Source organism: Eublepharis macularius, chromosome 6 (assembly GCF_028583425.1).
Source record: "Eublepharis macularius isolate TG4126 chromosome 6, MPM_Emac_v1.0, whole genome shotgun sequence".
Classification (NCBI taxonomy): domain Eukaryota; kingdom Metazoa; phylum Chordata; class Lepidosauria; order Squamata; family Eublepharidae; genus Eublepharis; species Eublepharis macularius.
In genome coordinates this window covers 68536081-68553947 of record NC_072795.1, presented here as the reverse complement: position 1 = coordinate 68553947, position 17867 = coordinate 68536081, and the positions used below count along the sequence as shown (strand labels likewise).

Sequence of the window (17867 nt, the reverse complement as noted above, 5' to 3'; positions counted from 1 at the left end):
ATCAACAGGACTCTGGAATTTAGTATGAATTTTCAAAGAACTCAATATAAAATGTAAGTAAAAAGCTTCACTCTTTCTAATGTTAGCCACAGCCCAAAGAGTGGGATGAGGCTGTAAGTCAGTGGTAGTGCTCATGCTTTACATGTAGAAGGTCCTAGGTTCAATTCCTGGCAGGTCCAGTTGAATAGTCTCAGGAAGCAGATGCTAGGGAAGACCTCTCTCTGTTTGAAATCTTGGAAAGCTGCTGCCTAGCAGAATTATACAATGCTGATGAGCCAGAGAGACCAACAGTATGGCTCCATTTAAGGCAGGTTCATATAAAAGGAGTCATACAGTTTATCGATTTAGGAGGTGGTTTCCTTCAACTGAAGGGCAAGGTTTGATTATTTATGGAACACCACCAGTTCCACCAAAAACAAAGCAAGAGGAAGTGTGGGCAAGCGTTATTTCCTCTCCTGGATCTTGTACAAGGAGAGATAATTGCCCTCCCTGTATGGGGAAAGAACATGCCTCTCCCCACAATGATACACACATCTCCCTCTTCCACATAAAACTTAAGATACACAGAGGAAAGGAAAACACAAGTCACTTACTACTTCCCCTTTTGCTGTTTCTGTAGAACGTGGGAAACAGCTTATAGCTCATCGAAGCAGTAAATCATGTAATTTTATGAATGCTTCTTCCTCTAAGTTAACAGACACAATTTGCATCGCCCATGGCATAAAAAGAGACTGTGCACTTTCAAGCACATTATTTGACGTATTATTTTAAAAAGTGATACTCAACCCTGCTATTATCACCATTCCATCCAATTCATAACATTTTTCCATCTAAGGCCTTTCACTGAAAGCAGCAAAACTTGAGAAGAAGCTAAAAGCACTTACAAGAGTACAAGTGGTGATTAATAATATGTCAATGGCCACCTAAGTTTTGACACCACATAATGGAGCATTGAGGAACAAGATTAAGAGGATTCAAGACAACTGCCAAGATTAAGGCCTGCCAAAAGCATACTATAAATAAATGTCTGAGCATTAATGCCCATTGCATAAACACATTCTAATTGGCATTGGAATTCAAATGATGGCGGCAGGTGCATAGCTGAATCCATTGCACTGTATTTAGCTGATTGACATGGATAAATAACTGCAGAACGCGTCAGTAGATAGCTTTCAAAATACATTAAAAGAGGGTTATTTAAAGTCTATGTGACAAGGAAAACAGAGAAGGTAAACACATTGCTTTGGGACCTTGGAAATTCAGAGAATTCTCCTATCAACAGTCACTTCTTTCTATCTTTAAAGTAAACACCTGATTTGAAATAAAGTTTTAAAAATTAAAATTGTGACCTCCTTTCATATATTAATAAAGTCTCTCAACAAGCTACAATGATTGTGAATCTCATCATGAATATTAAGGACACGCTTAAATGGCAAAACTGGTTATAAGAATGTACTTCTCATCAGAACACCAAACACACAACTCTAGATCTAGTTAGCTAGCTAAAATGGTGGCATAACACAGTCATGATGGCAACACACAGATGTAGGAATAATGCCAAGTACAGATGTTTAACATAGATACATTCCTACATTCTATCAGCCAATCAAATTATAAAATTCCATACATTCACCTTTTCTAGTTTAAACAGCATTGAGAATGGCCCAGGTGCTACACAAGAGCATCTTGCTATTCAAATGAACATCCATATTATATTGAGTGGTAATGAACACACGTGTTGAAATAGTCACTAAGATGATTGCAACTTGAGATATACACATCTGCTCATTTGGGCATGTGTGCGAGCATGTGTTTATTTTGTATGCTATCATGAGCCTTTTCATTTCAACATTTCATTATTCCTATTATATACCATTGACATGCTATTAAGATATCACTGATAAAAAAGGTACAGAAACAAAGACTCATGGGTTTAATTCACATAAACAAGAAGTGGGACTGAAATGAGAATTTTAAAAATCAAAACAATGGAACTGCAAAATTCAGTAGCACCCCTATCCCTTTATTCCCATGTTTGTTGGATGCTTAAAACAATTCTATCCTGCCTCATCTCTTTGATTCAAGGTGGCATACAATGTAGCAACCATGTTGTAATAGCATAAATTAACAATATTAAAACAGGTAAAAATACACACTTCACCAATTTAAAACAACAACAACAACAAAATTCAATTTACATACCGCCCTTCAGGACAACTTAACACCTACTCAGAGCGGTTTACAAAGTATGTCATGATTATCTCCACAACAATAATCACCCTGTGAGGTGGGTGGGGCTGAGAGAGCTCCTAGAAGCTGTGACCGATCCAAGGTCACCCAGCTGGCTTCAAGTGGAGGAGTGCAGAATCAAACTTGGTTCTCCAGATTAGAGTCCCACTGCTCTTAACCACTACACCAAACATTCAGACTTAATGTACCCAGAGGTTTTCCTATCCCAAACCACTGAAAATATAATCTTCAAAATGTAAAAATTTTGTAGTAATAATTGTCCTAATTTTACCCATCTAATTTTACCCAGATTATAGAAACCAAATCCCAAGTAGGAACATTTTTTACAGAAATGTATTGCTTTGGAGAAACAGCCTTGTTGGGGTTAGGTTGTTCATGGCCTAAAGGAGAAAAATTTAAAGTGACAACTTTAAATGTTATTTGTAACATTTTTATGCTGCCTCTCCAGGAACCTGCCTGAGGTGTCTTATAAGGTAAAAATAATAAAACCCAAAAGATATTAATAAAAACATAATAATAAAAGCACGAAAAGATATTAATTAAAACCCAGCATTAAAAAGCCCCTACCCAGCATGATAGCACAGATCATAAAACATACCACAGACAGCATTTTAAAAGTTTCTAGGCTGGGTGAAGAAAAAAACTTAAAGAAAGCAATATGGATGCCAGGTATGCCTAAAGGGAAGTGCATTCCATAAGAGAGATGCCACTACTGAAACAGCTTGTCTCTGGTTGTCACCTGCCTCACTCGGAAGGTAGGGAGGGACACAGAGGGCAGGGCTTGTGAGGCAGATCTTAACTGGTGGGCTGGACAATTTGGGAGGAGGTAGTCCTTTAAGTACTCTTTCCCCAAGCTATTTAGGGCTTTAAAGGAAAGATATAGCACACTGAATTTTACCCAGAAACAAATGGGCAACCAGTAAAACCATGGAGTTTTTAAAAGTCCAGAGTATTCATGATGGCACTTTCACGTTTTACCAGAAGTGACATCACTGTACCGGTATGATGCAGACACATGCCGTAATCACCACTAGACATGGGCACAAACGGAAAAAAAACCCCAACAAGCTGTTCATTGTTCATTGCCATCCACGAACAATGAACAGTAACGAACATGACCCTGTTCACAAATATGTTTGTTGTCCATGGACCCTTAAAGATCCCTTTAAACGATCAGCTGGCAGGTGGCAGTGGGAATTCCTCCCTGCCGCCTGCCAGCTGATCGTTTAAAGGGCCCTTTCCTGCCACGTGCAAGGGGCAGGGCCCTTTAAACACCCCACAAACTGACCTTCCCAATGTTCAATACCCACCAAATTTGCAGGGGACATAGTCCTCACTGTCCTCCGAAGACCCCCTAAGTTTCAGAGAGATTGCACCCCAGGAAAAGCATGATCCATGGGTCCTTCCCTTTGTTGTCATTTTCTCTTCACAGTGGCAAAAACGGGACTGCCTATTGGAAGGCAGCTACTTCGATGGGTTACAAACTGACCTTCCCAATGTCCAATACCCACCAAATTTGCAGGGGACATAGTCCTCGCTGTCCTCCGAAGACCCCCCAAGTTTCAGAGAGATTACACTCCAGGAAAGGCATGATCCATGGGTCCTTCCTTTTGTTGTCATTTTCTCTTCCCAGTGGCAAAAACGGGACTCTCTGCTGGAAGTACTTTGAAGGGTTAAAGTCAGAAGGAAAGCCAGAAGGAGTTCAGACAGAGTTCAGTCCCTGCCATTGCCAGGGGAATTGACTGAAAGGCCCCAGACTGTCAGTCTTGACAAACGGCTGACGAAGGCAATGAACGAGGCTTGCAACGACCACTTGTTCGTTTAGAATGGAGCCTCACGAACGGCTTGTTCGCGAACAGATGAATGGGCTGTTTGTGAGTTTTTTCCATTGGTAATGCTGTTCGTGCCCATGTCTAATCACTCCCCCCCCCCCATTTTTTCCTGCTGGCATTTCAGTTGCCAGTGGGCAAAGAACAAACCTTCCTCCTGGCTGCTGTATTTTGGGTGAGCTAAAGTTTCTGAACTGATTTCAAAAGTATTCCCACATAAAACCATTACAATAATATAACCTAGATGTAATCAGAGCATGGATAACTGTGGCCAAATCATGCATTTTGAGTAATAGCCAATTTGGCATATCAGCTGGAGCTACTAAAAGGCACTACATGCAAAGAGGAGATCTGGGCCTCCAGTACCAGTACCAAAAAGATGCAATGTGAGTTAGAGAACTGTGCTCTCAGTAGAAAGATGGTCTTTGGGACCAGCTAAACTGCTCTGGGCTGGAATGACAATTGCCAGACTGGAATGATGGTCCCTGGGACCAGAAAATTGTTCTGGAATGACAGCCATCATAGTGGAATGATGGTCCCAGGCATTGTCTTTTCACCTCCAGAGCAGTTTAGCTGGCCCTAACTACGAACCTGTTTCTTTAGGGGTAGTGCAAACTCATTCCAGGACAGGTTAACTACTCAGCCCTTGAGCAGCTTTGTCATTGACAACATCTTGTCTGGATTGAACTTCAGCTTATTGGCCCTCAGTCATCCCATTACCATCTCCAGGCACTTCTTCAGGATTTCCACAGAACCACCTGACTCAGCTGTCGAGGAGAAGTAGAGCTGGGTGCGATCTGCATATTGGTGGTACCTGACTTCAAATCCCCTAATGATCTCTCCTAGTGGTTTCATGCAGATGTTAAACAGCATGGGGGGGGGCAAGATGAAATCCTGAGGCACCCCACAGCATGAATGTCATGGGTATGCGCAGGAGTTCCCCATCACAATCTTCTGAAATCAGCCAGTCAAGTAAGATCAGCACAATACCCCTCACTCCGAACACAACAAGCCTCTTCAGAAGGAAATAACAGGGATGCTGCACACTCCCCCATCATTCTCCTGGTGAAGATCATCCATCAGGGCAGCCAAGGCCACTTCCATCCCAAACCCAATCCTGAATCCACTGAAAGAGGTCTAGATAATCCATCTCCTCCAAGACTTCCTGAAGCTGCGTGGCTGCAATGCACCAAAGCACCTTAATGCTCAAGCATTAAGCATTTAGGTCTACCTTAATCAAGCTCAACCATTAAGGTCTACCACAACAACTAAGTAACAATAGTGCATTCATTGTGAAATAAAATTATATTTGCAATAATTTTGTGCAATAAAACGTATTTCTGACAATTCCTTTAGAATCCAGGGAGTATTCCATTTTTTGTGACCTATTATTTTTAAGCATTGCCATTTCAGTTAAATAAAGTGACGGCAAAGTAACCTTTGATTCAGGTAAAATATGAGCCATACATAAACTATGAATTGTATTTTTCTATTCAAGATATAAGAGAGATGAATAAGAAAAGGGGACTTTTAACAGAGCACATTCCATGTTTTAGAATGTGCACCAATAGTCTGTCATAACAAAAATTCTTTTATTAATGATATTTATTTTCATAGTGATTTATTACTTCCAAACCCTCAGTGTTGTCTTAACCTCTGATGACCTCGTGAGCAAGAGTTAAGAATGCAAAGTTTACAAGGATGGCATCAGGCAGCACTTTCCAACAACAAACATGATCTAATTTTTGCTCTACTCTGGATGCAGAATATGGTTAAAATAGCACAGGAATTTGTTTAGCATCCCAGCTTTGCTCAGTCATATTTAAAGACAAAGTTAGGAAACTTATTTAAGGCTAAGATTGGCAATGGATGATTACAGAACCACTTTCTACCAATCACCTTAACTCAAGAGTGCAAATCAAAGGTCATACTTGCAATGCAGAACATTCTGGGTTGTGATGTGACAGTTAAGGCCAAACTACATGATGTTGAGTCACAAATGCCCTGATGTGTGCAACAAATAGCCATAGGAGTGATGTTGGTCACAGCATGACTTTGGGAAGGAAGGATTTAACTCCAGTTAAGGCAGCTGCAAAAAATGCTTTCTACAACCTCAGTCTAGCCTGGAAGATGGCCCTGTACCTCAACATGGCCAATCTGACCACCTGAATCCATGCCATGATAACACTGAGACTTGACTATTGTAATGCGCTGTACATAGGTATCCCCTCTAAATTAACTCAGAGAGGTTAAGGTCAGGCCTGCTATCCACAATAACGCCATATTGTTTTCTGATGCTTTCTGATGCTGTAGTTTTCCAGTGTTATTTGTCTACAGGTTCACAGAGAGCCAGCTGTGTTCCCTGGAAGGCCTTATGTACCTGGTCTAGACATTGACCTTGGAGGAGCTTCCCTCGCCTTCCCAGGCATCTACTGTAGCCGGGCAATGGGGGGGGGGGGAGTGGAAGGAGGTTTTGATATATTGCAACTTGTAACTATCATGTCATTCTCAACAAAGCTTCACGGTCAGCCAGAAGCTTTCATGCCTTTGGATTAATAATGGACACCTATACTTTGAATATAATCTTTCAATAGAGAACCCTTGAACCAAGAAACCTTGGATTTGTTGCAGCAAGGGGTGGGAGATGAAATCAGAGTAACTTGAATTCTATAAACTGACACTCCAGTTGGTGCAGCTGGCTGCAGCTCTGTTATTATCAGGAGTCAAGAAGACTGTGAATATTACTCCCATTCTGCAGTCACTCCACTGGCTACCTATCATACTGGGGTCAATTCAAGGTACTGGCTATCATGTACAAAACTCTTCATGGTCTTAGTCCAGCATATCTATGGTACCGCCTCTCTCCCTATGTTCCATCATATCAGCTTCACTCATCACAACAGGGCCTTCTGCAGGTGCCATGATCTTACACATGGCCAGAATCTCTGTTCATATATGTGTATTCTCTGTGGTGGCACCTACATTATGGAATGGCCTGGCTCAAATGGTCAGGAAAGCTCCCTCTTTCCTGACTTTCCACAAATGATGCAAAACTGAATTATTCAAGATGGCTTTTTACTCAAACAGGAAGGCAGTACTGTAAGTAAGTGGTCTCAAAGAGAAGTATTAGTAAAGAGAGAGGTACCATAACCCTTACTACTATGTACTACTATGTACTATTTGTTGTACTACTATGTGCTACTATGCACTATTAAGTATGATCCTACTCGGTAGTTACTATGTTGTTTAATACATCAGACTTAAATTAGCTTATGCTCTGTTTCAGCATTTTTAAAGCTCTGTATTGGATTTCTGCAGATTTTTTAAATCTTTGAAAATTTGCATGTATGTACCCTGTTATATTGTTTATTGAAATTCCCTTGAAATTGACTGTACTAACTCACATTCAGTGAGTCTCAGTAAGAAAGGCAGACTATAAATAACATAAATAAAGTCAATAAAATAAATACAACGCCATGACCAATAATGCTCCAGACTGCTTTAAGACCTCGTAGGGGAAAAAAAACAAGAGCAATAGAGAAAACAGACAAAGAATTGATTTCCATTTCCCCAGCACTGTGGTCTCAGTCTATATCCTCTCCCCCTCCCCCCCTCACACCAGTGCCTAGCTTTTAGGTACAGAAGTCACATTGGGAGTCCAACAGTGCCATCCTAAGCAGAGTTACACTCCTCTTAGTCCATTGCTTTCAATGTAAATCTGCATAGGGTGGTACTCTCAGTCATGTAACTCCAATGCCATTTGTAGGTTTGCCCTTAAAAAAAATTAAGTTATCTCAGCACAGATAGGATAATATGTCCTTCTAGCCTAGAAAGAGATCAATGGATTGTTCAGTCAGGCTAATAAGAGGTGACTTAAATAACAGAAGTAGATGCTCTCAACAATCCAAGAAAACAACCTCCTACAACAAAACCATGTTTTTAAAGAAATGTACCTACCCAGTAGCTGTACCCCGCGTGTGAGTCCATATACATCAATCAGAGCCCACAGTGGTTCAGTGGTCCTCACACCGCTGAAGAACAACATTGCAGCAGAGTCATTAACTCGATAAAATACGCGTCCCTTTTTGTCCACCCAGAATGCTATGATGTTTCCTTCATTGGCAAACTCTTCTGGGAGGGCCTTGGCCCAGAATCCACTCTGAGAAACCAAATCTGGACATGCATATTTGGGTAGGGTTTCTGGGTTAATCCTGGAAGGATCCTTGGCAGTAAATCCAAGTCGAAGAGCTCCACTCCAACAGCACTGCTTCTTTGTGATCTGACGGGGAAAAATGAGCAAAAGAAACAGTACAATTATCTTGCCTTTTTCAGCATGTGTGAGTAGGGAAGAGGACAGAGAATTAGGGGAAAGGTTGTGATTGGTGCACTACTCTTTATTTATTTCCTTCATTTATACCCAACTTTTCTTCCCAATGAGGATCCAAAGTGGCTTGTATTGTTCTCCTTTCATCTGTCCTATCCTCACAGCAACCTGGTGGTGTAGGTTAGACTGAGAGTGTACAACTGGCCCAAAGGTACCCAGTGAGCTTCCACAGCTGAGTGGAGATTTGAAGCTGGGTTTTCAAGATCCTCGTCTGACACTCTAACCACTACTCCAAACTGGGTCTTTATGGTGATGAGATGAGGTTTCAGTGTAATGGCAGGGGAAAGATGGGCTTGAGCCAGCTGTCATAGTGCCAATGATGTGCAAGTACATAGTATGAGAACGTTACAAGAGATCTATTCTCCCATGCCACTAACTGCTGCTTTTCTTGCTATCTGACTGTCAAGAGGGTCACTCATTTGTAGAAGTGAGATATTTAACAAATTCTGCAGCTGGTGAATTATATGCATGAGCTCTAGTTATAGCAAGATGTGTAAATTGGGGCGTTGATGTTTTAGAGCAGGTTTTTTATCATGTAATAAGACATTAAAAATTCTGAAGCATCATAACTAAGGCAATCCTCTTACTCCAAACAGGGTTGTGATAGAGAATTTCAAAAATAAAGACACAACTGGTTGGTCCAATGACTTCCTTACTCAAAGCAAGGAGCCATGCTCTTATGCAGCAAGACTTAGAGCGGAACTACAAGTGACAAAAGGCACAGGTTGGACCCTTGTCAGCTTCCCTCAAGTTTTGATGGGAAATGTAGGCATCCTAGTCTTGCAGTGTGGCTCTCTGACTGCTGTCCAATGGACTTTTCAACTGTCACTTGTCCAACATTCCGCCAAGCTGCCTACATTTCCCATCAAAACTTGAGGGAAGCTGACAAGTGTCCAACCTGTGCCTTTTGTCACTTGTAGTTCCGCTCTTAGCCAAAGGAAGTAATTGGATTAAACCCAGTATTTCCAGTGTTTTGAAATAAATGATACTTCTTTCAAATATGGATTATCCTTTCAAATACATGCATCTGGCAAAACCCTGGGAGAGCCTTGAACATTGTCTCTCAAAGTGTCAACTCACCTTGAGCCTGACTTGCTCATAGATGACAATCGGCCTGTTGCTGAAGGTGATGGCATTGCAGAAGCTGGCCTGCCGCTTGACTGCTTTCTGTGTGGTGTCCATGAGGATCTGAGACCCCTTGGTGTGGGGATGAAACAACAGTGGGCTGATTGAGAGAGCACCACACTGTGGGATGGGCAGACAATGCTTTTGCTTGTGGTGGCATCGATGAGAGGAAGAAGGAAAAGGTCCACCTATAGAATCTGAGCAAGAGAAGAACGGGACTTTTAAAAATCTGGTGAAAATCGTAACATGTCTGTTATTGCTAAGCTTGCAGGGCAACACATGAATACCACATGTGTGTAAAGTGCTGTCAAGTCACAACTGACTTATGGCAACCCCAGCAAAGGGCTTTCAAGGCAAATGAGAAGCACGGGTGGTTTGCCATTGCCTTCCCCTGTATAGTCTTCCTTGGTGGTCTCTCATCCAAGTACTGACCTTGCTTAGCTTCTGAGATCTGACAAGATTAGGCTATACCATGCTGCCTTCCCTCCTGAATGCCACATACAAATCATTTAAAGGGATATGTCTAAAACCCAGAATCAGTATGCAACTGTGCAAGAACATTTAGACTCATGTACAAAGACGCTGCGCAAGTGACGTTGAAGAAACCAGGATCATTCAGCTAAAAGGGGGAAAGTAACACTGTAAAACTAAACAGCTGTTTGCCTTGTAGCAATATCAGAGCTCCAATGGTAGTGGTGAGAGGTAACTCCAGCCACATGTGTGGCTCCTTTACATGTGGGCTTAAGCCTTTAAATTTGCAGAGGGCTTCCCTCGAGAAGACAGAGAGTCAATCATGTTCTATTTTCCTAGTCACTAGAACAACTAGCTGTTGCTTCACATAGCTGGAAGTCTTGCTGTGGCAAAATGCTACGAAAATTTTCCTTTACATCTTCTGGAAGCTGGAAGGATTTTTCTACAGCTCATGGGAGGGACATGCAACAAGCTGTTCTGCCCAGCCAGAAAATCAGCATGGGAGGAAGAATGCTCAGGGAAGCCCTCAGAGATCACAGCATACCCTCGAGTCCTTTGCCAGATGTAGCTTATGAAGGAAGCTATGACGACTAGATGCTTTACCCAGGACTACATGAACAGTCAGGTAACAAGGAGGAAGTATTGGTGTGCCTGCAGTGCCAGACACAGAAGTAGATAGAGGCTAACTACTGGGTGTTTGGCAGACAAAGGAGGAGGCTGCCTGCTTGCCCTCACAGAAGACAAGGAAAGGGACTGTGTGCACTGAGACTCAGTAAAAAAACTGGAGGACAACTGGGGGGTGGCATGGATGGTGAAATCTGAACCAACTTCTTTCACCAATTTTTAACTAGGACAATTGGCTATTGCTTCAAACTCTTGGAAGACTTATTTTAGATAAGTCCTGTGAACAAGATATAACAGTTATGGGAACCATGGGAAAAGTTCTCTAGGCAAACAACAGCCTTCCTCTCTGGACAAATGTGGTAATATCTTTTATTAGGACCAATTAAAATGTCACAAAGTCCCGAGTCCTTGTATTTGGTCTTTTTCTACTGGACCAGCAGGGTAGCCTTTATTTTTTTTCTCTCGCTGAAGGCTTTGAAGAGAATGGCTATGCAAATGTCAAGGAGGTTTAGATAGGAAATCTGCTTCACTGCAGCACAGTGCAAAGCCCTGACCTTTTCTGGCTCCAGTTATGTATTGTAATTGTTTATACTGATGTCTTCATTCTGTCCGGTAATCCAGTATACAGCACAATATACTAAATTGCTCCCAGTGCAACCTCTCAGTCAACCCTGATATTAGGCACACATATGGAAGGCCATTATTTCAAACAGAGCTGCTAGAAATTCAAAATGATATGCTTTAAAAGGTATTCAACTGAACCCATTACCTTCAGATTTGGAATGTCATACAAAACAGCTGTAGAGCAAAGCAGGTAACTATATGGATGCAGAGTAGGTTATGGGTCGGGGGTGAGGAAAGTTACAATAAACAAGATAGAGCATATGGGAAGTAAAACCACTGGATAGATAAGCCATTAATAATGTAAATAAAGGCAACCAAAGCAATGCTCTTAGTAGCCAACAGTGCTCTCTTTAAGTGCGCACAGTTCAATACCTTCTAAAATTTAGCAGTCTCTGAGACATATAAGCTTTATGATTTTGTTTACCCCTTTGTCTGAAAGGCTGAAAACAACCACAACTACAAAAAGGGCTATCCAATAGAGTACACTTGAGCTATAAGGATAAGAAATGGTGGCGGAAGAATTGGCATCAATTGCTCATTCAAGCAAACCATGAACATCACTTTTTATTTTGTCAGGAAGGAATTTTACTTTGGCTTGGTGACTCTGAATATGATATGCTTTTCTGTTTCTTGTTGGGAAATCCATTGAAATTTGTGGATGGAGCCTGGGGAGATTGGGATCTGGGGAGGAATGGCTCTCATGGCTCCAACCATGATGCTGTAGGTACAGCTCCTGTCCCAGCCGAGGGAAATTGGCAGCACATGGCCAGGCATCCTCTTCACTCTTGGCAGTTCAATAAAGTCTGTCTCAAACAACTATTCCCATCCCATCTGTTTGTCCACCCATAGCTGACAGTAGCCCCCCTCCCCCACTCCCCTCAGGGACAGCCCCACAGCACGTCTTTGAGGATGGACCTCAGGCCCAGGTTACAAGGTTGCAAGGGCAGACCAGGCTCGAGTGAACCATGCTTGAGCCCCGCATGGGGCGTGGGGGGGAACGGTGATCCCTTTTGGGCTGCAACTGCATGCGGCCGCAGGGGGGAGCAGCATACCCATGGAACTCTTCACCAGAGAGTGGGGGTCTGGACAGGTGGCTGCCCATCATTCCTCCATTCTGACCAGGACCGGTAACCCAGGGAGTACCGAAGGAAGGAGATGGAGTGGGAATTGTCCCCCTGGATTGGTGCTTCCACATGGAATGCCCGTCTGGGGAGGACAGAACACACATGTGGTACAGCAGGCTCGCACCAGCTCCTAACCAGTACTTTCAGGGTTAACAGTTCCAATCGGACCATCCAGAGTAGCCCAAGGACTTCCCGAGCTGAATGAGTCCCCTGCTTGCAACCATCCACCCACTGTCTCCAGGGGGCTTCAGAGTCATGGGAAGTGGCCCGTCCACCCTAGCGCAAGGGAGCTAACCAGAATCTGCAGGGGGGGAGCTGGCCGCAACAACCATTGGCATGAGGTTTTTGTGTACACTTCACTGGCAGGGCACAACCAGGATCGGTTCTCAGTGGGATTGCCCTCTCATCTGTTTATGGATGCTCCTATGCAGCGGCAGCAAGCAAACCACCCCCTACATGTGTGTGGCTGGGCAGTCCTATCCAGCAGGCTGTGTGATGCTGGCAAGGGAAGGTGTTGCTGGACTGCAGATGCCGTGGCCACGGCAGGATGGAGGTTCGGCAGGCAACAGGGATTGTGGCCCAAATATTGGTTGCACTTTTGCTCACCGCTAGCATGCCTGTCAGGGAGCAGTGCAGCTGTTAGGAGTTGTCAGGGGAATGGCGGGGTGAGCGCTCTCACCAGTGGCCTTGCCATGCCTTGCCATACTCGGCCACCAGCACAGCAAAAATCCTTTGGGAACAGACTAGCAGCGCCACAGTTACACAGGTGCATGGGTGCTGGCAGCCCAGTGGGATTGCACTGTCCATAACTTGCATTCTAAGGCAAATTCATTTACTGTGTTAACTTCACCTCAGTATAAATAAAACAGCTTCTTATGTGGAAGAGTGTGCTAATGATGCTATTTCACAGAAAGGCAAAACCCATTCTACTTTTCAATTGCAAGTTTGCTATTGATCATGAGGGAAAGCTAAATACCAATAAACCAAATAAAAAGTGCAATCTTCTAATAAAAACTGTAATTACAATATGTATCAAAGGACCTGTTTTCATATTTGTTAGAACATCATTCATTTTTCCTAGGACATAATGGTCTTTTAAAAACACAGGAGTACTACAGTAACTTAAACCATTTGTATCTTTTTACATTAGATTCAACAGACAACCTCATGTATGCCTGTTACAGTAGAGCAGTTTTTCATAGCTGTAGTAAGGAAAGCTGTTTTATAAGAGCAGTTGAATGCTCATTTGCTATGATATGGTGACACTGTTGAGTACAAGCCGAACAATTCTTAGAATACACACTATATGTTCAATTAAGACACTCACAGTGCCATCCTAAGCAGAGTTATATCCTTCTAAGTCAATTGAGCTTAGAAGGGTGTTGCTTTGCTTAGGATGACACTGTCAATGTCAGTAGCTCAAGAAAACAATAACGCTGCAAAATTATTTGCATTAATACAAATAAGTTAGCACTTGCTGCCTGCTGACTAGCATACAAACCCTCTGCTAACAACATGTTAGGAACATAGATCAATATACACTTGAAGATGTCTGTATACTAGGGCTGCCAGACCCCCGGTGGCGGCAGGGGATCCCCCGCCCCCGGCCCCACCCTGCCACCCCCGCCCCTCCCTACCTGGCCAGCAGGGGGCGCGCACCTTCCATGAGTGCCCCCCTGAGGTGCTGCGTGCCCCCGCGCACAGCAACCGCCAGGATCAGGCCTGAATCAGGGCCCCTGTGGAGCGCAGGAGCGTTCCTGCGCTCCACAGGGGCCCACGACGGGCCCGATCCGCGCCCAAACAGGTTGCGTGGTGACGATACTTCCCAGCAGTGACGTCATCACACTTGCAGGAGAGAGCGCCCCCCACCCCCCCGCCCTCCAGGTAAGAGCCAGGTCTCAATCTCCCGCTGGGAGATCGAGGGGGCCTGGCAACCCTGCTGTATACTATTGTCATGATCTGGCTGTGCCAGAAAGGCCTAGCAAGGCCTCAGAAGCCTGGTAGCAGTGAGAGTAGGCCTGTCTACAATTCCCAGGAGCCCCTAGGCTGTTTTGGCGCACTTTTTAGCCAATCAGAACACAGGGGGCTAGTGATATATAAGTCTAGGAGGAAGAAAGCCTGTGTTCTTTCTCACAGGAAGCAGGCTAGAGGAGGTTTCTGCTAGGGAGAGAGGCCCTCATCCAGGTAGGGGGAGAAGACAGTCCTGGCAGACAGAGGGACAGAGAGTTCAGTTGCGCTAGGGCCTTTTGTCTATTTTGCTTTCAGCCATCTATTGTTGCTAATGAACCTTGCATGTTTGTTTGTTTGTTTGATATTAACTGACCTTGTAAATAAATTCTTTTGTTTGTTATTCTGCTGGGTCATCATGCCTGTTTATTGGCCAAGCTACGGAGGTCAGAAGGGTTGGGAGGGTACTCTGGGCCTTCCCAAGAGACCCTAAATCCCAGAATGGTGACAGCGTAAGGTGGCTTACCCCACCTGAGGCATGACATGGTGGCAGTAGTGGTGGGATGGACTAATTTTGGACCTTGGTAAGGCAGAGTGACATTTGGCTTTGGCAAAAAAAAACCCCACCTTTTTTTGCTTTTGGTTTAAGGAAGCCACATTTGCTGAAGGTGCTTGCAAGACCAAGTAAAGGTCTGGTAAAGGTGTGGTGAAAAGGGGTTTTGTTTATGTTTTAGCTGTCGGGTCAACCGGATAGTGAGGCTAGAATAGGTAGTGCATGCTCCTCCAAACTAGGAAGACAAAATCAGAGGACATGCTTGTTCCTAGAAGCAAGACCCAAACAAGGGCTGCTGGGCCCATGTCAGAAGGAAGAGACAGCCAGAACAATGGAGCCCCAGAGTGAAGAGGTCTTGCATCTTCAGCTGCAACTTATGCAAGCAGACCTTGAGATAGAAAAAATGAAGCTTGAGAAGGAAAAAGAGAAAATGAAGCTTGAGAAGGAAAAAGAGAAAATGAAGCTTGAGAAAGAAGAGAACGAAAACCAAACTCCTCCAGACATTGTGGCAACACCTAAAGAGGTAGAGCCTCCTCCAGTGCCCTCAGCTGCTTTCCAGAAGGAGTAAGAGGAAGACACAAGTCTCAAGGAAGCCTATGAGCAGGCAAGGAGGGACCTTGGCCTCAGTGCAGTCACCCGATCCTGGTTTGTGATGGACAGAGGCCTGCTGTACCATGAGTCCCTTCGACCAGGTGACCAGAGTGGCTGGAAGCCGCATCGTCAGTTGGTGGTACTGGTCCAACATCGCCTCTGACTCATGAGCCTCGCCCATGATCACCCTGGCAGCCATTCGGGAGTAAAAAGAACCAAAGACTGGCTGAGACAGCAGTTTTATTGGGAGGGGATGGGCAAGGACATTGCCAGGTTTGTCCAGCCCTGTGAGGTATGCCAGACTGTGGGGAGGGCACTGGATAAGGGTAAACTCCCACTTCAGCCTCTACCTGTGATTGGCACCCCTTTTGAGAGTGTGGCTGTTGATGTGGTGGGGCCCTTGCCGAATAAAACCCCGAGGGAGGAACAATATATATTGACTATTGTAGACTTTGCAACTCGCTGGCCAGAAGCTGTTGCTCTTAGCCGTATTGATGCTAACGCTATTTGCCAAGCCTTGACAGATATATTTGCAAGGGTGGGTTGGCCCCTAGAGGTTCTCACAGATGCTGGGACCAATTTTCTTTCAGGGGTGATGGAGAAGCTGTGGTGCGGCCATGGGGTTCAGCACTTGGTGACTCTCCCCTATCATCACCAATCAAATGGGTTGGTAGAAAGGTTCAATGGGACCCTCCGGGAGATGATTAAGAAGTTTGTAACCGCCCATGCCAACAACTGGGACTTGGCTTTGCCTCAGCTCCTTTTTGCCTACCGGGCAGTTCCACACCTCAGCTTGAGATTCTCCCCGTTTGAACTGGTCTGTGGAAGGGAAGTCCGTGGACCTTTGGAATTGATGAAACACCACTGGGAGGGTTCCCTACCTTCCCCAGAGACTAATGTTTTGGACTTTGTGGACAAGCTTCAGAACTACCTAAAGGAAGCTTTAACACTAGCCCATAATCAGCTGCAAGAAACCCAATGTAAACAGAAAACCTGGTATGATAAAAAGGCCAGGGAGCAGGTTTACCAAGCTGGTGACTTAGTTATGGTGCTGAAGCCTATAAAGAGCCATAAAATGGATACTTCCTGGGAGGGGCCTTGCCAGATCCAGGACCGCATGGGGGAGAAGAAATATGTAGTCCAGTCACCAGAGACATACCTTCCTCCCCAGGTTTATCATGCAAACTCCTTGAAGCCCTATCATTCTCGGGAAGTTATTGCTTGTCATCTTATCCCAGAGCTGGCAGAGCACAGCCCAGATCCCTGGTTGCAGACCGCATCAATGGGGATCCGGATGGCTGGACCCCATGATTTGGTCTGGTGGGAGGGTGTCCCGTTTTGACACCCTTTTTGGCCAATCAGAGCACAGGGGGCTAGTGAGATATATATATATATAAAAAGTCTAGGAGGAAAAAAAGCCTGTGTTCTTTCTTCCAGGGAGCAGGCCAGAAGAGGTTTCTGCTAGGGGGAGAGGCCCTCATCCAGGTAGGGTGAGAGGACAGTCTTGGCAGACAGAGGGACGGTGAGTTCAGTCGCGCTAGGGCCTTTTGTTTATTTTGCTTTCACCCATCTATTGTTGCTAATGCACCTTGTTTGTTTGTCTGTTTGTTTGATATTAACTGACCTCCTTGTAAATAAATCCTTTTGTTTGTTGTTACTCTGCTGGGTCCTCACACCTGTTTATTGGCCAAGCTACGGAGGTCAGAAGGGTTGGGAGGGTACTCTGAGCCTTCCCAAGAGACCCTAAATCCCAGAGTGGTGGCAGCATAAGGTGGTTCACTCTACCTGAGACATGACAACTATCATTAAAACAAAATTTTCCTCAGGAGTAGCATTAAAGGAATAATTGTAGTCCCTGGACTCACACAACAACTGTGAATTAGCTACTGGCTAATAACTGTATACAAATAACAAAAATGAAGGTTGTGAACGATGGTTGCCACTGCAGGGAGAAGACAGTAGAGGAAGCAAAAATACTAGTGGGGAGCAGTGACATCAAGCAGGCTGTAATCCTTGCAAGCTTTCTGCAAGCAAAACTTAAATACAAACTTAAATACCAGCATCCGTGCACAACCTTACCATACATACAGAGTATGGAAGTTAACGTTACATCTTCTATGCCATACCAAGCAACTCACATCATCCCAAAGGAATATTATGATTAACTTCATAACCTGCTTTTCTCATTGAGATTCAATGTGGATTACAAAACATGACATAACAGCTCAATCAAACAGCAACAATCTCTAATGAACAAACAATGTAGTGAGGCTATATTTGAAAAAGAATTGAAAAACAATGCAAGTAAGCAAAAATGACCAAAAATTGTGTAAGTCAACAAAAGA

At 44.1% G+C, this 17867-nt stretch overlaps 1 protein-coding gene across 2 annotated transcripts in view; it reads right to left on the bottom strand.

The window, feature by feature from the left end:
• Nucleotides 1–17867, bottom strand: part of NEURL1 (neuralized E3 ubiquitin protein ligase 1) — a 90596-nt gene that overhangs the window by 44933 nt on the left and 27796 nt on the right. For both annotated transcript variants that reach the window (XM_054983775.1, XM_054983776.1), the window contains exons 2-3: nucleotides 9544–9785; nucleotides 8037–8358 (exon numbers count right to left, since the gene is read on the bottom strand). In XM_054983775.1, the coding sequence (XP_054839750.1) occupies nucleotides 8037–8358; nucleotides 9544–9785 (564 nt within the window). The remainder of the gene's footprint in view (nucleotides 1–8036; nucleotides 8359–9543; nucleotides 9786–17867) is intronic.